At 40.3% G+C, this 25,907-nt stretch overlaps 1 protein-coding gene across 2 annotated transcripts in view; it reads right to left on the bottom strand.

The window, feature by feature from the left end:
* The window catches only part of slc12a2 (solute carrier family 12 member 2), a 52,701-nt gene that overhangs the window by 20,798 nt on the left and 5,996 nt on the right, over positions 1 to 25,907 (bottom strand). For both annotated transcript variants that reach the window (XM_073829604.1, XM_073829603.1), the window contains exons 2-15: positions 11,684 to 11,803; positions 10,482 to 10,557; positions 10,150 to 10,245; positions 8,246 to 8,385; positions 8,041 to 8,151; positions 7,839 to 7,947; positions 6,598 to 6,722; positions 6,424 to 6,508; positions 6,174 to 6,340; positions 4,064 to 4,171; positions 3,822 to 3,945; positions 3,605 to 3,706; positions 970 to 1,125; positions 769 to 868 (exon numbers count right to left, since the gene is read on the bottom strand). In XM_073829604.1, the coding sequence (XP_073685705.1) occupies positions 769 to 868; positions 970 to 1,125; positions 3,605 to 3,706; positions 3,822 to 3,945; positions 4,064 to 4,171; positions 6,174 to 6,340; positions 6,424 to 6,508; positions 6,598 to 6,722; positions 7,839 to 7,947; positions 8,041 to 8,151; positions 8,246 to 8,385; positions 10,150 to 10,245; positions 10,482 to 10,557; positions 11,684 to 11,803 (1,619 nt within the window). The remainder of the gene's footprint in view (positions 1 to 768; positions 869 to 969; positions 1,126 to 3,604; positions 3,707 to 3,821; positions 3,946 to 4,063; positions 4,172 to 6,173; positions 6,341 to 6,423; positions 6,509 to 6,597; positions 6,723 to 7,838; positions 7,948 to 8,040; positions 8,152 to 8,245; positions 8,386 to 10,149; positions 10,246 to 10,481; positions 10,558 to 11,683; positions 11,804 to 25,907) is intronic.

Below are 25,907 nucleotides of genomic sequence, written 5' to 3' on the forward strand. Positions count from 1 at the left end.
ACCATAGAAGTCCACTATATGGAGAACATTCCTGAAATGTTTCCCTCAAAAAACAAATTCTTTACGACTGAAGAAAGAAAGACATGAACATCTTAGATGACAAGGGGGTGAGTAAATCATCTCTAAATGTTTGTTCTGGAAGTGAACATCTCTGTTAATAAAACAGCCAATGGGCTGATTGAAAATGCAGTGGCATTCTCTGCCAGTAGGTGGAGCTTTTGTAATGGCAGAAATACAGCATTTTACAGAAATAACCGCTGTAGACAAAGCAGATGCGCCCACAAACACTACTTCATCAAGCATTACAAGTAGCTAAAATAAAAAGAAAATGCCATTGAAGCGTTTCTGTAGCCAGTGGGTTCCCTTTAGAGATACATTTGCATAAAAGCAATGTTTTGTCTTTGAAATGTGAAATGTTTATTCAATGACTTTTGATGTTTAATCCAGCCATATCACAATCGCCACATGAGTTTGACAAATTTGCGCAAATCTATTTGTGGTGGTCGAAGTGGATATTTTGGCGAGCTGCCAAAAAAAAACAAGGATGGGAAACAGACGATTTTGTGTGAACTCTGATAGGGTTTGATCATCAGTAGGCAAGTGTACTCCCAGTTTTCCCTTTGTAACCATATACAAAGTCAGCAAATGTATAACATCTAGAAATCTAAAATCTCTCTTGATTATAAAGTGGTGGAGTGTATTCCAGCTGTAAAGGAACTCCACATTCACATCAGAACAAAGCAGCACACACTGATGGAGACTCATTACCTGTAGGTTTTGACGTGGTCTGCTACTCCGCACAGCTGTAAACTGTGTGACAGGGCCTGATGATACGTCAGCGCTTGAGTAGATGAACCCCAGTTCACATCTGTAGGACCACAACCATTCCAAAATCATCAATAGTACTGCGCCGAAGAACACAACTGACGCACGAGTTAGTGTCAAAGGACTTTTTCCAGTCCAGCTCACCTGGTTTCTTGTAGCTGACGTAGATGTAGAGGGACAGGACGATGACGTTGGTCAGGAGGGCGGCCCACCAGTTGATGATGAACATGACCACGCAGCACAGGATGGCCCCGGCCAGAGACGCCCACATGTTGTAGTACTTGAAGCTCGGCCTCCATCCTGCCCGACACACACGCAACAAACACTTAGAGACCTACGGGCTACAGCCAGGGGATCTGCAGTAGTACCAGTTAGGATTTGGCAACGTAGTAAAAGGTCAAAAAACCCTAATTACACCCGTCAACGGGAGCCCACGTGTTGGAACGGAGAAACTAAACAGTTGGGATAAAACCAACAATAGTTCTTTGTGGTAGAAAAGTGCTAACTGTGCCATTCTGCCTCGTTACGTAACGGTACGGGACACAAAGACCGGCACACGGGTGTGAGACGGGACGCCAGCCCACAGCTGAGAGCTGCTCGTGAAAGCGGGGAAGAGCGTCCAGAGCAGGACACGCCATCCGCTCAAGACATTTCATACGAGGCTGTTAACCGTCACACAGATCCTCCGTGTTCTTCACAACACATCAGTTACTCAAGACACAAATGATGTTTACACAGCTGAAATGTGCCAGTTTTAGAGAAGCATGAAAACAGAGTTGATTAAATGAAGTTAGCACCAGTTAGGATACGGTTAACGGGACTAGGAAGGCTTCTTGAACACAGGACACGTACTACAGTAATGGGATTTAGTGGAGTCACGGTTACCTTGTAATGCTACAGACACTACATGACATAAAGGGTACAGAAGCGCTCTAAACGAGCCATATCTGGACAATGAAGGAGTCTGTGGGAAAGCTACACGTACCCTTTACGTTCATGCGATCGTGTGCAGAGACTCTGTGGAGTAAAGTGTCAGAAGTGAAGATATCTACCTGCTGGTCTTCAAGAGCTTTGGTATTGAGGGACAAACAACCTCTTTACACAAAGAATAAAGAAACGTGTAAAATTATAACTTCAAAAACAAGAAATACAGTCAATGACAATGCCATTCAGAAATTAAAAGACTTGTTTTTTTCATTTAAATGATAAAGGTTTGCTTAACACAGCCACAAGAATCAAAACTGCAGTAATACAAAAAACGTTACTTTGCAAAGTTTGGTAAACTCTATAAAGGCCCCGATATACTTGAAGCGAAATCACAAAACAAACTGGTGCGATGTCAATTCAAACTAAGTTCGACCAAAACAATATGAGCTCAAAATAATTACTTAAAGTAAACCGGCGCGAGTAAAACCAAGACGACTCTGGAGAGCTGCTGTACACTACAAACTGAAAGTGACACGGACACGGTTTACTACTGTAAATCCATCTACTCTATGAAGTGCTTCATAAACAAAGGAGTGCTGAATTGCAGATCTGGTGCAAACACATCAACACCGCATTGATCAGATGACTTCTGAACCGCTGCTTTCTCACTGCTGTCATGAGAGGAAAACACTGCACATTTACAGATTAATCTAAACGTCACTCTCAGCAGCGTAGACAGCATCTGGGTGTTTGTTAATAGAAGAGTGTAGTAAAGACGCAGAGGTATTTCACACAAACTCGCCTATGAGTATATCGGGGCCTCAAGAGCTCCACCAAGCATGATGGGATTGTGGTGCTGACTGCTGCTAAAGATACGGCTAATTGTTTGGTGTGGTCACATTAGTCCTAAACTGGCGAGCCTCTACTGAGTAAAAGCTTAAGGCTAAATCTGCAAACAAGTTATCCATTCTTATTTAATGTTTACTGCTACAGCAATCAGGGTTTTAGAGACACAACCTTATAAAAATTACACTAATATCTACGGATGCACCGAAATGAAAATTCTTGGCCGAAGCCAAAGCCAAACAAAATTAAACACCAGGCTGAAGGCCGATTACCAAACACGTTTTTTTGCGTTTTTATTTAGTGGTAAACCCGCAAGAAGAGCTCAGTGCTAGTTTTTGCTGGCAGCAGCAGATTTGTGAATGATTGTCATCTTTGGTCTTTGAACCCTGGCTAAGGAGCTGCTGTCAGAATAAACACAATTGGTGTCTGGTGTATTAGACAACAGAACGTTCTGGAGTTGATTGACTAATGGATGATTTCAGTCATCATACAGTAACCTTTCTCTCCTCATGAAGACATGCGATGCGCTTCTAAACAGTCTCTCGCTGTCGCTGCTGGGAATGAGTTTTGTGTCTTTCTCGGACAGTTTTAAACACTTCCACACTGACCACATGTTTGATCATTAGTGCTCGCCTCTATTTGATCACGTCACCTCATTGTTCGCTATCATTTATTCTGCCTTTTTGCATATTTGAATATTTTCAGTTAATGAACATTTGGTGCATCCCTACTAATATCCATGGAGAAACATTTAGTTTGACGTCCTGTGATCAGCATGACTGATTTCAATGACCCAGTTTCAAGCATCAGTTTGAAAGGCTCTTGTTTGATGTAAAGTGGCTAATTTTACACACTCTACTCCAAACTCAGAGTAAGTTCATCTCGTGTGCTCGAGGGCCGGGGTGTTACGCACCATCCTTACACTAATGATATCCGAGCGCTCATCTGTGGAGACGTGACCCGGCTTGTCTACAGAACGACTCGTACGAGTGGAGGAACGTCTTACCCGGGGAATTGGCCAGTGACGCGTGAAACACCGAGAAGTTGATGAGAGCGTACGACGCCAGGAAGAAATTGGAAATGATCGGAGCGATGACGTTCAACTCCGCTGGAGAAATCAAAAACAAACATGCGTCAGAGTAAAGCGACCTTATCAACTCATCTGTTTAGTTTACTCAATGATTTCTACCCATTAAACATAATTCAATTTGTGGAGATCCTACCAATGAGAATGAAGGCCAAGGCGATGCCAAAGGTGAGCAAATATCCACGGAGGGGCTCGTTGTTCTTCCCGTAGCCCTTCCCAAAACTTGCGATTCCAGGATAGATATTGTCTTTGCATAAAGCCTGAGGAAATAGAAGAAACCATCAAACCAGCAAGACCTGTTTTAACATCTGAGCTCACAGAAGCTCTGGAGCGAGACCACACATGTTCAAACACACCGGTCTCACACGAGGCGCCCACCTGGAAGACTTTGGGGGCGCTGACGAGAGACGCCAGGGCGGAGGACAGGGTGGCAGAGAAGATGCCCGCCGTGATGAGAGGACCGAAGCCCGACACCACGCTCATGACCTGCGGAACAACACATTCAGTCACACGATCACGGTCTGCTCTTTCAGATCTTGATGCGTTCAGTCTTTAATGCATTTAACAGTCTGACTCAAACAGAAGCGCATGATCTCACACACCAACAGTCAGCGTGACAATCAGTTTGACATCAGTGCGTTAATGTGCACACAAATATAGGGTAAAGCCTGATGCAAAACTCTGAAGGCTTATCTCTTTACTGTCCTGCTTGAATCCCTGGACGCCTCATTGGGTCAGAGTAGTAGTAGTTATTGATTTTTATTGCCATGGCAGCATCTAAGGCTATTTTCTGAGTTGGGATAATACAAAGGTCACGTAAACAAGAAGTTTATTCAAATGTCCTATTAGTATACTGTTAAACTAAAAAAAATAGGAAAGTATACTTTCAGTCTACTTTTTATATACTTCTCAGAAATAAACGTAAAATGGCATTTAAGTAAACTTGACTTATACTTTCCCCCGGTTTCATAGACAAAGCTTAAGCCTAGTCCTAGACTAAAATGTAAGTCTGAGCTGTTTCAAATGAAACAAAATTGCACTGATTGATCTTAAAATATATCAGTGCCTTTGTTTTGTCTCAAGATCCACACCTGTAATGTTTTTTTTCCAAGCATGTTTATAAAAATGACTTAAATGTCCTAATTGAACTATGGCTTAATCCTGGCTTAGTCTAAGCCCTGTCTGTGAAACCGGGCCTTAAAGTCTACATATATTTGAGCCCTACTGCTCTGAGAATCTGTTTTCATTGTTATACACTAGGGCCACTATTGCACATCTTCTGGACAGAATTTCCAAAACACAAGGAAGAAGAAACCGAAACAACAGATGCTTCCAGATGTAATCTAACACAATCGTCAGACATAAAACAGCATCAAAACCACAGATATGGACAACTGTGTAACGTTATGGAATAAAATGTCCACCCATGAAGAGGAAATAATGACTGTCAAGCTTTGGGCTGTTGATCAACTCCATCTACGTTTGGATTATCATCAATAGGCTTTTATTTTAGCTTTTTGTTCAAAATGTTGTTTGTTTATTTTTTATTTATGAAACTTACCCACATTCAAGTGTTTATATAAAAGAATGCATAAAGCTAGAATCAAATGTTTTTTTTTTTTTTTACAAGCAGATCCCCTGTTCTTTCTTTTGATGTTTTGTATGTTCAGATATTCAACAAAATACATACTAATTAATATCAATATAGGTATTATATCAATATAGGGACAGTAGTATACTTAAAGTATGATGTAAAGTTCACTTAAAGAAAATGTACGAGTATACTTGCAGTATAAAACTACTAAATAGTAGTTTACTGAGACTATACTTCAAAGTGTACTAAAAATGCATAAAAAAGTATTTAATTAGTAAACTATCAGTATACCTATAAGCTCACTTTTAGTATACTTGCAGTACAAACTGAAAACATAGATGTAAACTAGGTGTGTACTCAAGTTTACTACGGTTATACTTAAAGTATACTTTTATATACTAAAGTGGGCAAATTTAGTCCCAAGGAGTATTAAAATAGTATGCTTAATAATATACTACTAGTACACTGATATTTGTATACTTACTACATAAAGTATACTTAAAATTTACTTGAACTTTACTTAATTATGAATTAAACTAAACTTGAAGTACACTTCTGTTTGGTAAGGGCACAAAGTGATCCGGAGTGTTTACGTCAAATTTTAGTATCGGTGCGGCTCGCTTGGATCCTCAGCTGAGGTGGTACTAAAAAAGTTCCAGGCACTAGGTGCTATACATAGTGAAAAACCCACGCAGTGGAAAAGCACCATCATCAAACAAGCCCCTGAATGAGCAGAAGTCATAAAAGCTTTGTACTTTCATTAAAAAAGGAGTTTCTGCTGTTTGCCAAGTGGAAGAGTCTCAGCATTGTGTCTTAAAATACTGTTCAGGAATCTCACTAGAGTTTGGGACAGAGTGATAATGTAGAAGAGGGCCGTGTCTGTGACGTACGTACCTGGAAATCATTGTGCAGCCCGAACTTGCAGGAAGACGGTCCTCCGTGAACTGCTGGTTTGCAGGAAGAGAAGTCATAGCCCAACCTACAGGCCGCATCAGTGCAGTTAAAACCACCCAGAGTCACGTTAGTCTCAATTCCTGTAGCATCCCGCACGATACAAGCACCTTTCAACAAAACAATCAAAACATCAGGACAAAAACAAACAAAACTATAGTAATCCAAACAGTGCAATTCTGAGAGACTTTACCTGCGGAAATGGCCACACCCATGTACACCAGGCCCGTTATGAGAATAGCCAACAGAGTTCCTTTAGGGATGGCCAGTTGAGGATCCTAAAAGACATCAAACAATTACAGAGAACCGTAGCAGAGACGGAGATGAAGAATTAATATGCGGTGAGGAAACGATTGCCGGCACTCACGGCTAGATCTCCTGAGATGTTGGCGCCGGCCAAAATGCCTGTGGCGGCCGGGAAGAAGATGGAGAAAACAGAGAAAAACGTCTGTCCTCGAAAGTCTGGGCCAAAGTTATCTGCCAAGATGCCCACTAAAAAGACAAGACAACCCATAATTACGTAGTTAGATTACAGAAAACATCAGGAATGAGAAAACAATGAATGATTTTTAAACACAAAGCTCAATAAATCCATTACCATTAGCCTTGGACGATCTTAAACTATTGTTATAACCGGTTTTCTTTAAAGACCCAAGTTTTCATTTAGATATCAAACAGTGATTAAGTAATTGTTAAATTATAATGAATTAAATCACATTACGAAAAATAATATAAAGTCTCAGAAGCCTTTCATAGTTTCCATCTTTTACATTAAGCTTTCATTCTCTCGCCAGTGAGTAACTCACAGCACAAAACGCTGTGTTCGGCACAAAACGTGTTTATCAAACAGAGTAGTAGATTTGACACACACCCTTCTACATTTGAAACTAACTAACTGTTTATCATGTACACGCAGCATTGTTTACTTCCTGCTGTCTGCGAGAGCCAGTGTTGCCAGATTGGAAATGTCCAAGTATCGTACCAGAAGCTCAAAATTATCGTATTTGGGAGAAAATTATCGTATTTAAGTCAAACATTCAAAATAAAGATATTTATCTAGATGTTACAGCTATTTATCCTTTTCAGCACTCATTTTCTATACTTTATTGCAATGCTAAACTAATTATTTTACCTGAGTCAAGCGTTCAAAATACAGCTATTAATCTAGATGTTACAGAAATTTATCCTTTTCAGCACTCATTTTCTATACTTTATTGTTAAACTAACAACCTCAGTTTTGAAACAACTGACCTAAGTGCGACAGGAACGTTAACTTGTGCTCGTGAGAGAGAGCCATTCTCCACGATGATATTGGTTGAGAAGACGTAAGATTGGATGAAAGACATGCGTAACGCCACGTTCACGTCTCCTCACAATCATGAAGGTAGACGTAGAATCCACACAGCTAGATCTTTGAGAATAGAAGCTCTATAATTACAACGACCATGGTGTCACACAATTCTGAAATTATCGTACATTGTGGTATTACTGATCGTACATCGTACAGAGGTCAAAATTATGGTACAAATACGATAATTATCGTACGTCTGGCAACACTGGCGAGAGCCACCAGTTGAGAAACACTGATCTAGATGAGCTCATTCTTACCATCGTAGCTGAAGAAGCCACTTTTCTTTTTAGACTCAACAGGGATGAAGGTCCCAATGAAGTAGTTAAAGATGGCAGTGATCAAAATGACCAAGAGGAATATTTGAGCCTGTGAAACAAAACCATGTTGACAAACAGTGAATTCATGAGGTCAGCACTGGCTAATGTTAAAAGAAAAGTGAATATGCACTAAATCTCCTGCCTTGGCCTCCCACTCCATTCCAGCCACCGAGATGCCGAGCAGCAGGATGACCGTAATGGTTCCAACGATCCTGACGTCATTAATCGGATCAAGCATGAGCGCACCGGAATCCTAAAGGGACACAAGCACGTATGAGTATCCTATCTAGACACCATCATATTAAAGGAAATTGAGCAATGCATGAGAACAGAACGGTGTCTCTTACAACGAGCAGCTCGACTACAGTTTCTGCGAAGCCCACGACGTACATGGCCACGGCCACAGCGTTGGCAAAGGCGAAAATCAGACCAATGGAGCCGCCGAACTCTGGGCCCAAACTTCGAGATATCAAGTAATACGCTCCACCTGAAGAACAAAAATTATTACACAGATCACCTTTGTGAAAAAGACAATTCAAGGCTGATTTATCCTGCTGCATTGTTAAAAGAGCCTTCAAAATCTTCTAAAAAAAAAATAAAATAAAAAAATCATACCAACGGGTGCACAAATTCAAGTTCATTGCTAGGACCCACATGTCTTCTGAAGGGGAGATGCCCTACACTGCTTACTCACACATTCAATTATGCTATTATGGTATTTTATCCAAAAGCGGTTCATCATTTGGCAACTTTGGAAATCTTTCATTTTGGTCCTGCCCTTGTGTTTCCTCATTAACTGCATTTCTGAATAAACGGTTGAATAATTTAGGCTAATTTGACTACTGGCAAACAGGACTGAAAAGTAGAGCAGTGTGCACTGTGGATGCAGCAGCAGTAGACCAATCCATCGTGTCTCAATAGTAATATGGCCAGAAGAGGAAGGGGCCCAGCACTGAACCCTGAGGCACCCCTGAGGATAAGATCAGAACGGGTCGAGTTACCAATAACAGCAGTACTCTCAGCTATGCTGAAACATCTTCCCATATTCAAACCCAGTCTACAGACTTTAACAATAAGGGGTGAGAAAAGTGCACAGATTGAGGACACATTGACCTGGGTGAGTATTTGACGCTAGATCTTATTTATGAAAGAGTGTGTATTAATAAATGGCTGGAATACCAGAGAAGATTAGGCCTAATCTCCGATTAACGGCTACACACCTCAGTGACGGGAAGCATTAGCACAAACGCACATCAAAAAACCAAAAGCAATGCTAAAAACAAAATATGTAAAATAGGGAGTATAACGTCCTGATGAGCATGAGAAAGCGGTTCTCTAAACTAGATCTAAAAAAAAAATAAAAAAAAAAAAGAGTGGAAGCGACAGCCAAATATGATTGAGGATCTCAAACAAACCCAATCCTACACACACACACACCCTCCCATGACTGGGTTAATAACTAACGCCTGAGGTGCTCATGGAAAAATATTGATTCGCCTCCACTGAAACAAAAACGTTATCTAGTGCCATCACCCTGAGAGAGGGGCAGCTATCCATTTCTGACCTCCAGACTGACAACAAACCTCACGATGGCCTGAGAGAAAAACACCACCATCTTAAAACACTCTCTTGAATTTCTCCTCAGGCTGTGAGAACGGGAAGCGTTACAGAGAGCACCTTACTGTCCCTCATCTGCCGTCAGTTTTGTGTCACACTCAGATCAGGGCTGCACGGTTAATCGCACGATGTTGTGAGGCGCGTTTAGTCAATGAAGCCGGTACTTTGATTAGTAGTAAATCTCCATCACGTGCGTTCAGCTGGAGCGGCAATTAATACACAGAGACGTAAATCACTGACAAGCTACGGCAAATCACGCTCAAAATCGTATTCGATCGCATTCCACAACTTGCTATATAGAAAACATCCACATATGATTGAGAAAATAAATGCTACAAAAATTATAGAAAGAAGACTTTTACTCATTCTTTCAGTGTTTTTTTATAGACTAGTATATTTAATAAGTGCTGTCGTCTATAAAGAAGACTGAAAAGTAAAAGTCTTCTTTCTATCAATCATTTTAGTCATGCACTTTGCCTGCAGATGAGCTTCAATGTCAACCCTCTTGTGTACAGTAAACAACTGGATGTTTATAGAATATCAGCATGTATGCACATTGTGTCATTTGTGTGTATATCTTCAAATGATGCACCAGTGTGAGTGATACGGTGCCAATGCACATTTGTTTAATTACCTCCTCGTACAAAGCCATTGGTTGCGATGGCAGAAGTGGAGCAGCCTGTGATGGTAGTCACAACAGTTGCCATAATAACAATGATGCAGGAATACGCTGTGGAAACAGAAAGATGAAAGGACAGTGAACGTCTCCGCAACTGGGCCGGCGTCGCTCTGTATGCAGTGCAGTATTTCCAGTGCTGGAGCCGCTCAACGACAGCGGACCGCTCACAGCGCCTCGCAGCCACATTCAGCGTGTGCATGAGAAATGACTGCGGCTCGATGGAGAACACAAGAGTTTGCTTGTGAATTGAAGTGCTAATTCACACGGCCGAGCAAAGTCAAACCTACCAATTCCAGCCTGGCCCACGATCCATGTCATTCGAATGAAGAGCATCACGCCCCATATGTTTAACATGCAGCGCACCTGCACAGAGGAAGGATGCAGTTTAGACTCATGCTGACAAAAACATCAAGGACCAAAGCCGTTTCTCAAACCTCGTTCACCGGGACGATGAACGCCGGACAGGAAGCCATCGGCGTTTGAAGGGAAGCTGCGGGCTGAGGTCTGTCGACGGCGTGTGCGGCGTCGTGTCCGTTACAACAAAAGACTTTCATGAGCGTTGCTGGAGAAATAAGCTTGCCCAAAAGCATCTAAAGTAATCTTTCAGTGGATCAGCGTCTGCCTGTGTTTAATTGTTGTAATTCCCGTGGGTGAGTTCACTCCATGTACAGTATATCCCCGTCTGGCGTATCATGCCCAATCTGCTGGCGTGTTTGAGCGATTATTTTACACTGGCTCACATTGTCAACATTCAATGGTGATACTGAACAGCATGTGCTGTAATGTTCACTAACTGGCCTCTAAATGAAGCTATTCCTTTAGTGTTACTGTTTCACCAAAGTATGAGCTGAGTTTTCTTCTGAGGTAACGAACATTACGCCACAAAGCCCGTCGACAGAGAACCCGGATCAGTCCTTCAAACTCTTCTGAACGCAAACCGGTTTCATTGATCGAATTCCTGCCGTGGTTTGAAAGACACTTTGGATGAAAATGAATTTTCACTTGTCAACACTATGAGAAGCTGTTTGGTGTCAAATGTTAAGACTGGGAAGGTGAAAATGAGGACACTTTTAAGGACAAGGAAGACCTGTCAAAATATTGACCGAGAGACGAGAAGCAGAGGCGACCTGTGAAATGTAAAGCTTTACTGAATTCACACGTGTCAGCGGCAAGACGGTCTGTACTGAGCAAAGCCGCGGCTTGTAGAGAGTATTAGTGTATTGAACATTACAAGAGCACGACAATTTAACATTCGGCCTCTAATAGGAGTCTCTGCAGGCAGCAGATATAGCAAACTAATGAAAAAAGACAATTATCACCCACAGCTGAAAAATCTCACTCGTCGCCCACATTACATTCATTCCCATCTTTGATTTTGTGTGGGTGCCACAATTCTGAGACAAATAACGTTCTTCATCAGGAGATGAACCACTGCGCTGACTTCTGCTGAAGCACGTTTGACTGATGACCTTATGTGAACTCATCTTACCAGAACTCCTTTGATCCAGCCGAACTTCACCACTCCTTTAGATTCGGAGGCTTCTTTAGCCGCGGCCTCCTCGGCAGGAGTCAGCTCCTCACCGTTAGCGAAGCCATCCTCAAACGGCTCCTGCAACCAGAGAAACGCACGCATTGATAAGTCTCAGTATGGAGTAACATGCAAAATGGAAACGTATGAAAGCACAGTAACATTTCAGTCATTTTTCTCATGTTCATCAGGGGCCAAGCACCAAAGGTGCCATTGGCGTTCTTCCGTTTCTTCCTCTCGAGTCTACGGCAGCCCATAGAAACGCTTGCGGGAAAGTTGTGAAATTTGGCACACTAACAGAGGACAGTCTCAACATTAACCATAGCAGTTTCTAACTCAAACTCTCTAGCGCACAAAATCAAATTTCTTTTTTTCTCTGAATCCTTGGGTCAAAGTCAAATGAAGTTCAAAAATCATAAGGTTTAGGTTTTTTTTTCTATTTTTAATAGTTCATAAAATCTACTTTTTCAGACTCATCCTAGACAGTTTGTCTGATTTTCACCAAAACTGGCTCAGATCATCTTCAGACCATGCTGGCAAAAAGTTATGAAATTCAAGTTGATTAGTCAAACCGTTCTCCAATAACACGCAAACGAACTCTACGAAAAGCACGCAAAAATGGATGCGAGGATATATCTCCGCAATGGTTTGGTGTATTGAGACCAGGGCTCTGAACCGGTTCAAGGAACGAAAACGAAAAACGAAAACAAATGACATTGAACAGGAACAAAAACGAAAACGAAAACAAAATCAATTTTAATCGTTCTGAACAGAAACGGAAACAGAAATTCCAAATTAACCGGTTAATAACGGTATTTTTATCGTTCTCTTTATTATGTCAATTTGGCAGACAAAAACATTAATTCAAATTGTGTGCGCAAATGCGACGGTGACGCATACAACATGAAATGCCTGCGAAGCAGACGTTATCATCATAAGCAGAGCCCTTTCTGATGCGACGAGCTTAAGGGGCAGTTCACATGTAGCGTCTTTTGCGCGCTCAAATTCGTTATTTCAAATGTAGACGCGCTCGTTTTTTCCAGGCGCGTCTGCGCCGCATCAAGATAAAAAGATCTCAACTTCTCAATGCAGCAAGCGCACCGCAGGTCATGTGACATGAACCAACCAATCAGCTTCCTCACGTTTTTCCGTTACATTGAAACCTCTGTAGAAACATGGAGGAGCAGCTCATCATTGTGGTCCAGGGATTTTCTGAACTTTATGATTTGTCAAGCCCCCATTATTTTGACGCTAATAGAAGAAACAATGCATGGAGACGCATAGGCTTGGAGCTAGAGCGCAGCTGATGGTTGCTTAGAAACGGCAGACGCTTCCGGAGCGCAAGCGCCCGAGCGCTTTGTTGATAAGGAAGAAAGAGGCGTGCCTAGCGGTTTCCACGCGTTTTTAGGCGCGACATGTGAACGGCCCCTTAGGTTACCAAGCACCTGGCTGTTTCATGTGCAAAGGTATGTTTAGGTTTAAGTTATTGTAGCCTAATTAAAACTTGTAGAGTAGGTTATAGGTTCACTTTTGCTGAAGCCCATCCAGTTTTTCCAGTAGCCTATTTGGTATATTATAATTGAAGTTGTATATAATGTTTTATAATGTTACAATGCGTTATTTTTTCTTTTACTTTTATGCATTAAATGTAAAATCATATCCACTATCTGGAGTTCTGTTTTGTTTGAGTGAAAATAGCCTATAATAGGCTATTATGTATATTAGGTAATAAGTCAACAGGTTTTTTTTAATCGCAGATTAAGCCGTGTGGTCAGGATGTTAAGCGGATGGTCTTGAAGGGGCTTATTTCGCTATAGTAGCCTATTATCAAACAAGAAAATACTTTTAAAAAAATCATTAGCGCATTTGTAACGAGTTTCCAGGTGAACTCGTTTACTTTCGGTTTTAAAGACAAGAAGTTCAAATGACACGAACACGGAATTTAGTTTAATCATTTGTAAACATAATGCCAAACATGTTATTAAAATGCACACTCTATCTATCTATCTATCTATCTATCTATCTATCTATCTATCTATCTATCTAATAAAATAACGTTATTAACCGGTATTTTTTCTAGAAAACCGTTTTCGGAACGTATTGTTTAATGAGGAACGCAAGAACAGAAACGTTATAATATCGATTCTGCTCGGAGTGAACCGAATGGATTTTTTTTTCGTTTTTAAGCCCTGATTGAGACCAAACTTGGAGTGTGATAACAAGCATGACCTGAGGCTACCTGCACAGTTCCAGACAGTGCCACCTAGTGGTCACGAGATATGAAAAATTACTATTTTTTGCTTGTAACTTCTGAATGGTTTGGCCAAAAATCATTTTGTAGTACAATGCTATATTTTATGAACGCATTGACCTATCATTACAAAACTCGGTATGGGTCATCAGCAAAATGCCATGAAGGAGCCTAAGAAGTTTCGAGCCAGCGCCACCTAGTGGTAAAATCAAATATTCACATACCTATAACTTTGAGTGTGGTTGACTTATTTTCACGAGAGTCACCTTTTCAGACTCCTGAATCCTTGCCGATGCCAAACATGCCAAGTTTGGTGATAAATATTTTCATCAGATTCGACACACATAAGTATGGGCACACTCTAAGGACACACAAAAAAATTGGTGGGATTGTGTCATAATACTCTATTGACTTCAATAGAGTATTATGCAGGGATGGAAATTAACTTTTTTGTCCGCCGGCCAATGTGTCTGGTGGATTTCAAAATCTACCAGCCACTAAATGTTTTTACCAGCCACTTTATGTTTTTAACCGACAATGTGTAGCTGCATGTGAAAATTAATACTACAAGATCTACTATACTTGAGCAGTTTATTTAATCTCAAGTCTCAATAAAATACTGACATTTTCACCGAATTTTTCTATCATGATACAGAGCTGTCTTCACAACTACACAACTTATAGCCCACATACTATAACAGCCTAGATATTTTATGTAGCCTAATTTGTGCACATTGGGGAGTCGCTCTCTAAACGCATGGTATTAAAGTTGCTTTTGAATGCGCGTGCGCGTTTTACTTTTGGTTTCGTTTTTACTATAGCGCGAAACTCTCGGCAGCGTAGAGCGTGCATTCTAAAATACAAGAGATTACTTAAAACCATTTGGGTGGACACCAACGGGATTTTGAAATAACGCCCCTGTGTGAGTGGAACTCTGAGTTCTCATCTGATGTGATTGAATGCCGCGTTGTACAGTATATTGAGAAAGACGCGCCATGAATTGCATCTGACAGAATGTGCGCACTAGCACGAAATAAAATATGTTTCTTCAAAAGCAGATTGTAAAGATATTATAACAGACCTCTGTGATGTATCGCCACATTTTTTTTAAGGTGTGCCTCCGCTAAAAGTGTCCGTCGTCTTCTTCTTCGTGTATTTTAACGGCAGTTCGCAACCAACGTTAAGGTGCATTACGCCTCACGCCGTCTGGTTGAAGTATGTTATTTTTATTTACCCACCACGGCGGCCGGTGGGTGAAGCGAGTTTACTAATTACTAGTTTGCTAATTTCCATCCCTGGTATTATGATTGAAAATGCTATATTTTACGAATACATTGGTGCACCATTACGAAACTTTGTATGTACCATCCAGACCATGACCTGAAAATACGTTTTGAGACAGTGCCACCTTGTGGTCAAAAGTGATAAATGATTAAAATCACATTACTAGAGGTTGTTTTATGATTTTTCACCCATTTTGACTAAAATCATCTTAAAATGGCTTTAAGTACTCATTCCTGCACTTGTTCTGGTGCGTCCCTCGTCTATTGCTTGGCCCTGTAATTGCTGCTCGTTTCTCCTGATTTCATTTCTGTAATGCTGTCGTCTGATGGGAGATACAACCCAACATGATGACGTACAAGTGGCGAGCAGAGTTGGCCGTCCTTGCGTCTGTGAAAGGTCAAACACAGGAAGCGTCCCTCCTCCACAGAAACAATGCTGTGACGAAGGCAGCTCCTGGGATATAAATGACCTGCCTGACTTTACAATGACAATGTGTGAATTTTACAACATCCTGTCCGGCGCACAGCGCTAGCACACATGAAGCTCTGGTTCCGACCGTGTGGAAAAAGCGAGCAGGGGTTCGATGCGATCGCAGGAGCCGGGGGCCGTATTGACGTCCGTTCGATGGGAGGACAAAAGTACAGGAGAAATCTGTCGTATCTCCAGCGAGGACAAAGATCTCTCTTCACTCCACACCAGCACATTTCTTGGGGATATTCATTCCCGCCGAAGAGCACGTGAAGCTCGTGTCCTTGAACGTGTCCTTGACCAAATGACTGAGTGTTGATGGGGTTCATATGTGACACTGAGTGGAGTTTATTGATGGCCGGTGGCTTCAGGACATACTGTATTACACGCCTAATGACTTGGCAGCACTTTACTAATACTCTTCCCCTCCACAAAAAAAGAAGAATCACCACCACAACCTTTAACCCGTGATGAATAACCCTGATGAAGGCGGGGATCTAATAACCAGAGGATTTGTTAGCACACAGAGATTAGAGGTTATTAAAACAAACACTATTCTATGACTAATAATGACAGCAAATAATGTGACCTAATTCACAGCACAATCTAATAACAGGATGAACACAAACAATTGCAGTTTAGATCATTTCATTATGAAGTTCATTTTATTTGATCCCAAATTCTGTCACAACTGAACTTGATTGCATTTTCTCCATTTCTATTTTGCTAATTCAAAAACATGTCTAGTTAAGGGCAGACACTGCAGGTAAAACACTTGTTTCATGCCCCTGTCAAGTTTGAGATTTTGGGCTTTTTGGTGTTTCATAAAGTTGTTTCAGACTAGTGGGAAGAAAACACCCATAAGTCACTGTTAAGTGTTTCTTTTATAGCACTTTATCTATTTGTGTCAATAGATTTCAATTACAATACAGCTTTTTAAAGAACATGAGTTTTTTCTCCTACACTGAGCCATAAATCTCCACTTCAGTAGCACTTACACACACCAAACATTTTTATTCCTGTCTATATCTTGAAGGTAGGTTTTTACAGAGGGATTTGTTCAGATATAATTTGCTTGATTTTATACAACATTACACCAAAAATGGTAAAAATACATGCAATACAAATAATACAGAATGAGATACCCAAAATTCCCTGTGTAAAAACATTCGACTCTAATGTCAAAAAAATAAAATAGTTTGTAACGGACTTTATCCAGTGATAACATTTTTGTGCTAGAAATGTATGCAAATTAACACACATTTCATTAAATAATGCTCATTTGCATAATTAAACCTAACATTTTAGAAAACTTGTAATACAAAAAATGTTCTCAATTATCAACGTAATCAATCATCTGGGTAAGGAAGGTCATAACTATTAGTTCATTGATTACCCTATTCACCTGCAGTCTCTCAACCCAATTAATCATGAAACTTGTTCATTTAATAGTAAATTAAATGTTTGACAAAAACTACATTTCTGTTTTATTCCCAGAAGTGAATATGTAAAGTAAAAGTAAATGATATACCACCAGATGATTTGGGAGATATTTTTTTTAAAAAGCGGTCATCTTTCCCACTTAGACTGATGACACAAGACCGACTTTAAACCGCTCTGACTGACACGCAAATGACCGAACGCATGAGTTCTGTGTTTTCTGGTTCATTTCTCGTCCTCACTGCTCTGAGTGGTCGTATATTACTGTATAATGACCCTGACCACAGACCAGCGCTTCTTCACACATCTTTCACTTCTCTCTCCATGCGCTCTCATAGACCTAGCAAACCCAAGTTAGGAAAGTTAACACGCAACTACTTATATTTGCCAGTCATTTTTGTTTTAATGGGATCCAGATGAAGCAGGATGTGAATTCACAGCACACATTAGCTGATTATTCAGTCAGACGGAACAGAAAGTGAGCATCAATAATTCATCAGCAGGAGTATGAGGCGAGGGCAGCGGCGCGGCGTCACTCGAGCCGTCCGTCAACACCAGCGTCCCGCAGACGTCCAGCGGCACGGACACGAGCGGGAGAGGGCACACGGCAGCGCATCAAAACAGGCCTTTGTTTGAGCTTTTCAACAGTTGGTCATGAATCAGCGAGGCTCAGCGAGGGGCTCACGAAACACTAGACGTCACACACGTCGCTATAGGTGCTTTATGGGGACTCTATTATTATTATTATCTACCCCCTTCTACACATAAACCTACCCTTCAAAAGGAGACTCATTTTAGATGTTCAAAACAAGACATTCATTCTGTAGGAATTATAACCATGTTTTCTCATAGCTGACCAACAAAGAAAAGTGTCCGCACAACGTCAAAATGTACTAATGTCGTGAACACTAGCACACAGACAACACACTGAGAACAGTCAGATACTGTCCCACTCGTCCAATTATGTCCACAGTCATGCAAATATTACAGAATTTAAGGAACACACATTTAAAGGAACAGAAATTGGCAAGAAATTGGCCAAAAATTCCCTGTAATATGGCATGCACTGATGAAGCATTCACTGTCAGACCAGGAACATGAATGAGGAAAGTAAAGAGTAATTGTCATATTGACCCCTATGTCGGCTAATGTCTTTAACCATCTTGTGAGATGTCATTTGTGCAGTAGGGTTAGGGCTGGGCCGATAAACGATATCATATCGAATCGCGATAAAAATTATGTTAATAACGATGATAAGCTCTAGACATTTTTTGCTCGATATGGATTAATCTAAGAGCCAATTTTTGTGGCTTTAGTCATTGTTGGGATACTATTTTAAAGCTGGCAACATCAACAGCTTATATCGAAATATATATCGTTATCGTTCAATATGGGAAAAAATTATTGGTTACATTTTTGCCATATCGCCCAGCCCTCAGTAAGGTTGGGTTGACAGAGGATGCATTCGTCCATCGCCGATGGCCAATAGACATCACAACACTGAGCCGACATCGCAATCCTCCGCTCCGCTCGCGAAAAACACACTTAATCACACTATACAGCCAGATGAAATGCATGCTTTCAATTTCCGCATCTTTACTTATTTTATTATTATTATTATTATTATTATTATTATTATTATGAGGAAATAACAAGGAAGTTGTTAGCGATCTTAATATAAATTACAGTGAACTCCAGACGAATTACACGAACTAGTTTGTTTACATTAATAAATGAGGCATACAAAAACAGCAGAAAAAAATTCAAAATAATTTTAATTAAATTAGATTAAATAAACTACATGGTTTTTTCATGGTTTTACCATAACAAACCGAGCTTGGAACAAAAAACAAGAGAATATATTTTTTCCATCGAAATATGAATGTACAATACAAAGCCTAGTATCAGGCATGTGATTGGCTAAGGAAAAAAAAGCAGGAAAATATACTAAGACTCAGAATGAGTTTTGTGTCTTTCTCAGACAGTTTTAAACACTTCCACACTGACCACATGTTTGATCATTAGTGCTCGCCTCTATTTGATCACGTCACGCCATTGTTCGCTATTATTTATTCTGCCTTTTCATTTATTGGATTAATTTTGTTTGCCAAACATTCGGTGCATCCCTAGATCCAACAGCGTGTAGATGCTGTAGACTATGCAGCATAGCGGGTTAAAATAATAATAATAATAATAATAATAATAATAATAATAATAATAATAATAATAATATTATTATATACAAAGTCATCCATATAACATGAAAACTCAACTTAGAACATGCATGATGTCAGAAAGTGCAATGACTTCGATGACATGCTGTTTATTAGTCAGTTTTAGGTCTGACAGTAAGAGTCTCTGACGGGGCAGGATAGTGTCTGACGGGACGCCTACATACTGTACTTCCACAGACTCACACGACTGAAATGAAGGGAACACTGAGCTCTTGAGATATCAGCAGTGTTGTTTTCTCAGGGAGGGATGCTGATGGACTGATCTGAAAATAAATAACATATTAACATGGGTAAACAGAAGGAACATTTTACCCACGAGGCTCCAAACGCATCATGGAAACAGTCTCAATTAGGATGTGGTGAATGGGCCGCTTTGTAGCCGTTTCATTACGGTTTAAAAATCGCACATCTAGTTTCGTCCTGCGCTGGGAATGAGCCAGAGCCCACTCTAAACAGGAAGTGAGCCCTTGGGTCACCCCCGCCGAAGAAGCAGGGCTGCCGTCCAGAAGCTGGCAGACGGCCGCTCACAAGAGCTCAGGTACGGCAGAGACGTGCGCTCAGGAAACACATCTGAGAACACGGCGTAACGTCACGCACGCGCTTCACCATCATCACCGAGATGACGTCACACGGACGCACAGCAGATGCAGCGCGACTCCCACATCTGCCACATGTGTGCGCTTTGGGAAATGCGCCGACTTCCTGTGCGTGTTTATTTATTGAGCTACTACCACATACTTTCTGGGGGGAAGAAACAAACCCTTTGTAAATGAAAGCGGCAGTGCTGAGAGGGAGCAGAAACAGCTTACACTAGTCTTACAAGGTAGTACATTTGTTTTTCTTTAAAACTGTTTTTATCTCAGTTACATAAAGTAGACTGGCTTCATTTAAATCTGAAAAGACTGATAGTTGTTCAGACTAGCTCATGGATTGTAAAGCTTTGAGGAAGACTTCAATGAAAACAAGCCAGTACTTCAGAAATATCTGGAGCGGTTTTGTTGTATTTTGTTTATTTTAGCATTGAGTTTAACACACTGTGATTAACCCCAGATAATTTACTGCAGTTTCTATGATCTAAAACGCATGGTTTCATTATTTGTTGATATGAAAGTGTTCAGACAGATCAAAGTCTGATAAGGGTTTAATCAGTTTTAAGCGAGTGCCTGATCTAACTTTTGCAACTGTTGCCGATAAGTGACACATCTGCATAGCATCATGCCGGAAAATGATGAACCCGTAACAAACACAGCCTCTTCAAACTAAAGCCCATCTGCACAATAGACACTGATCTGAGATGCATTCTCCAAACACAAAAATGTAATCCTAATATGCATAAACATAAGCAGGAGAACTCGAAGGCTAAACTAAAAAGAAAGAAGTATTTGTGACAGCATCTGCATTTCACTGAAGCATTTGAGTGAAACCAGATTTTCAATGAGAAATATAAATGTAGGGAAGGTCTTGACTTTTTCCAGGAAGCAAAGGGAGAAAGAAAAAAAGAAGGTGTTTATATCAGGTGATATCTATTTCAGATCTGGAGGAGTTATTACATTTGCAGAAGGAGCATCAATGAAGCTCAGTTCAGATTTAAGAGAGGAACCAAAGCTTTACACACTAAAAAGAAAGAAAAGAAGAACACAAAATAAGTCATTGCTCATGTTTGCACAAACCGCACACATGAGCACAGAGGAAGTGCAGACGGGTCGCAGCGCAGGGCCTGATGGTCAGAGTCCTCCCGCTGGCCGCGTGTGTGAATGTGAATGAGAATGAGGAGAGGTGAGCTCATCTCATTCAACAAAGCGGCTCATTGTTGCTGGATCTACTCGGGCCCGATCACAACTGTAACTGAAAACGATTCAAAAAGCCCCCAGCAAACCCACGGCACCCATTTCAGCTCATTCAGCACGCTGCCGCATTAAGAGCCAGGGCTCGTCTCCCACCATTCATTCATAAGAGATGGAAAAAAAATAATCTAGTATTACATTTCAGTAAGAGATCTCTTAAAAGCCTGATGGAAACATTGGTTTGAAGAGAATGTGGCATTTTCAGGAGGGCTAGGGAAAAGCTTTTTTAAAAAGAGAGACAAAACTAGTTTAGAAAGTAAAAAATAGACCAAAAAAAAAAAACTGCACATCAAACAGCATCTGCGACAGCAAAGATATGATTCAGACTCCAAACTAATGATCCAGCAGATCTACTCCAGTACAGACACTCAGTTGGTCCAAATTAAAGCTGTTATAAAGTGCTGCAGGTCTCACTGGTTTAAACTTTTCTACAGGCCTTACAGCAAATAACAATGTCTGGATTTAATTTGAATCTCTGAAGGCAAACATGCGGCTTCAAATTAGTATGAGATTTAATAAACAGATGAATGAGAAAAAGATCTCAAACTGAATGAGAAAAACAGAAAATCTGATGTGTGTCAGTATTTGTTATTAAAGTTATTGTTGTGAGATGATCCTGTAATTAATGTTTAAAAAAAATCCATATAAAATTAATTGAAGTAGATTTTTGTATGTCTGCTTTGTTACTTATATTTTATTTCTAATGTTTTCAAGGCTCAGAGCACTTTATTTTGTTAAAGTTATTTTAATATGAGAAGATGCTGTAATGTTTATACATTTCTTTTATTATAAAATTAAAAAAAACATTGAGGAAAAGATTTTTGTTAGTATGACTATACTATGTTAGTTACAGGAACTAATTTTATACCTTTTTCAAAGGCACAAAGCACTTTATTTTGTTGTTAAAGTTATTTTGTTGTAAGAAGATCCTGTAATGTTTAAAAATTTATTTTATTATAAAATAAATTTAATTAAAGAAAATATTTCTGTATAGACCCATGCTTTCATTACATTTCTTAAAAAAAAACTATCGGAATCGGCCAAGAAAATTGCAATCGGTGCATCTCTAGAAAAATTTATATTTTATTAATACAGATTATGCAATGTTTATTTTAGAAGTGATTATACAATTTCAGTATATATATTTATATTATAATAATTCACTTATTTTAGTAAAGCCGACCGAATCATTCTCAGATTTAATGCGGACAATGGGAGAGAACTGTGAGGAGACTTCTTTGCACAAAGCAGGACAACGATACCAGAGAATGAACTATGATTGTTTAAAGTGTGAACATTGCAGCAAAAGTGATATAGAAATTCAACAAGAGGTTTGTGATCAGTGATTTTTGCTAAGAAAGCGCAGGACAACGCCAAGCAAGTGTCATCAGAGCCGGCTATAAGAAGAGTGCCAGCTTCATCCTCTCACCCAGAGAGACGCAACACGCTCATTTATCCACACAGGAAGTAGCTACTGAAGCTAAAGCACATTTACCCTTTCCCAAGGCCCACATTAACAAAACAGACTCTTGGGAAGACTTCATGAGACCAAGACAATCATGTTGGTTCTAACAGCACGTATAGCACACAGTGAGAAGAAGCTCAGCGCAGTAAAAGTCCTCCAGGAGTTGAACAGAACAGATGTGATAGTTCTCCATGAACTTGTGCACTCAAAACTACAGTTATGAGAGACTTACTGCATTCTAGAATATTACATGTTTGTTGATTGTAATCAAGGATGCAACCCTTCATTCAAGCAGAATTCGTATATATATTTATGATATATATTCTACGCTTATATTAAGTGTATGTTTAATGAAAATAAACATTGTAATGTTATAAATAATTGTAATTATTAACTGCATATCGTTAGGCTGTGCACATGAACATTTTTCTACCCAAGCCTGAATTTGAGAATAATAAACGCAGGGTCATGTGATGTTGCTGCAGAGATACATGAGAGCGCACAGGGGAGGCATGATGGGAAACGGCAGCGTTTGGATCCATCAGCGAAAGACACTGATCTGACAGACGTGTGACCTCACTGATGATGTCGCCTGCAGAAACACAGCGACAGGCGTCAGACGGCCAGCGTCAGCACACACGACAGCCACCATACTGCAGTCCTCAGAGTGACTACAACCATACTGAGACTGACGGCCACCATACTGAGAGTGATGCCACCACACCGCAGCACTCCAACAACAACAGCCACCATACTGCAGTGATCAGAGAGCGGCGACCACCATACTGAGAGTTCTGCATACTGCAGCTGTGTGTGTGTGTGTGTGTGTGTGTGTGTGTGTGTGTGTGTGTGTGTGTGTTTTGTAAACCTAAAAGCCATTATGTGTCTGTTCCAATATATTGTTGAAACATAAACATTTAAAGTTGACAATTTCAGTAAAACTGTATTATGTAATTTAGTGCATGTTTTTCAAAAATAGTTTTTTTTCCTAGTTAACACTGAATGTTTTTTCTTAATTAAATGTAAAGTTACATGACATGGCTCACATGCTGATTACGTTTCATTAAGTTGTATAGTGTCTTTCAGCAGTCTATGCTGCCTCTTGAACAGTCCCATGTGAATGAGTTCAGTTGCCCCAATTTTGGCTCATTACTAGTGGTTTTATATGAAGCTAATGTTGACTCACTGACTGAAACACTGAGCTCAGGTGTGATGAAGGTAAGGTGAGTCCACTGGGACGCTGTCTTCATTACGGCTGTAGATGACGGCGCTCACGGGACCAGCAGCACTATGGAGACGTGACAGGAGGGGCCAGGGGACGAGTGCTCCTTCATCTGTTGTTTTTGGCCCTCTACTGACAGCAGCACAACTACTAGACCACCTGTGTTATGACCACATCACACTCACTCAATAAATCAAGCTGACATTCATTAAGCACCTGTGTGATGATGGATGGAACGGTAACACCTATGGCCATCGTGATGTAAACACCAATCGGACTCATGTTTACAGAACCAGACTCACTCCAGAAATGACTGACAAAGTGGTAACAATTAGCAACGCTGTGCAGTCTTGAACAAGAAACATGAATTCCAAGAGTTAACCAAAATCCACCATTTTTAACTCAAGTAATATTAGCAAGCAAACATATGTTTGACAATTTTAACTAAACCAACATTGACACAACTCTGACTTTGGTTGTTGCCACGTCCACTTATTATCATTGGGCCTGTGGGACATGAAGTGAGCCACTTCATGGAGTGAGTAAAGTGGGCAGTTGTGGGTCACAATAATTGTTTTTTTTTTTTCCAAAATACAGCATTTGGACTTATTTCAGTTTATTTTGGTCTTGTTTTTGTTTGCCGTTCATATCACAGAAGACCTGGCAACACTGAGGCAAATGAGTCAGGACAAGTCCCTAACATTATGTTTTCAGCATGGCTTGGGCAAAGCATCTGTCAAATGAACTACAACTGAAGCGTGATATGGCTTCGTGAGCTTATCAAACGTGAAGGGCTGTGTATACACACATACTGTCTGTTGTGCTGCACATTTCCAATTAAGTGTATAGTCTGCTCATGCAATCAGCTCATGCTCCGTTGTTTTTTGTATCTCAGACAAAAGTATTGTCATTTCACACCACTGTAGTGCAAAGTAAAATAATACACTTCTGAAATATTCATTTGCATAAACAATTATTTTAATGGTGGAGTTTACCACAGCGATATATCATGGTCTTAGGGATAATTATCATTATTTTCTAACTGTCTGGCATCCAAAAACACTAGTGTGAGTGTAATGTAGACTGACACAATATCAAAAGTAGAAAAGGTACAGGTCAACGCAAAGACTTTTTTGCTCTGCTCAATTTGGACTAGAGATTGACCGATATATCAGTTTATTTCCCGATATTTAAGCATTTTACCATAATCAGATATCAGTTTTGTAATATTGGAGTCACCGATAAAAATAAATATGGGTTCTGCATATCAGTAGATCACAAATTTGGACACTGAAATAGGTCAGGAGCTCTTCATCCTGAACTCTCAAAGTGCACCAGATGCATTTAACTTCAGAAACAATGCTGCAAAGCTGTCCGTACAGAGATGTTCAGATGACAGCCGCTCAGCACTGACTCCGCAGGTTCAACTCTTACGGCTCAGGGTCAAGAGAAACACCACATCACCTGATTCACAGAGAAAGGTTCACAATGAGACAGTTGCCTTTGTGACTGAATGATCACATGTGAATACTTCCACCTCTGAGCTGATCCGTGTCAGATCAACAGCTTCAGTTCTCATGCATTTCACCTACAAAATCAGCAGATAGTAGGGTGAGTTGGGACACATATTCCCAGAATCAGGATATCTTTGGGAGGGATGCATGTGTTTAACACACTTATGTAAGATGTTACTCTGGCTGAATCTGGAATAGCACATACTACTCTCACCAGTATGCTCTTCTGAAGTCAATGCTCAATGTTCAACTGGATCATTTCAGCTCAGATTGTACTGGTCCAGTGGTCCTACCACCAAAGATCATTTAACAAGCCTAGGAATCAGTCTGCCAACTCCCTAAATGCATTAGTGTTACTACCAGGGCTTGACATTAACTTTTTTTACTACCCACACAGCATTTTCACTGGACACAATCTTGACATTGGAAAATTACATTTTTAAATATTTACGGTGACTACGGT

The sequence above is a fragment of the Garra rufa genome, chromosome 23 (genome assembly GCF_049309525.1).
Source record: "Garra rufa chromosome 23, GarRuf1.0, whole genome shotgun sequence".
NCBI lineage: Eukaryota > Metazoa > Chordata > Actinopteri > Cypriniformes > Cyprinidae > Garra > Garra rufa.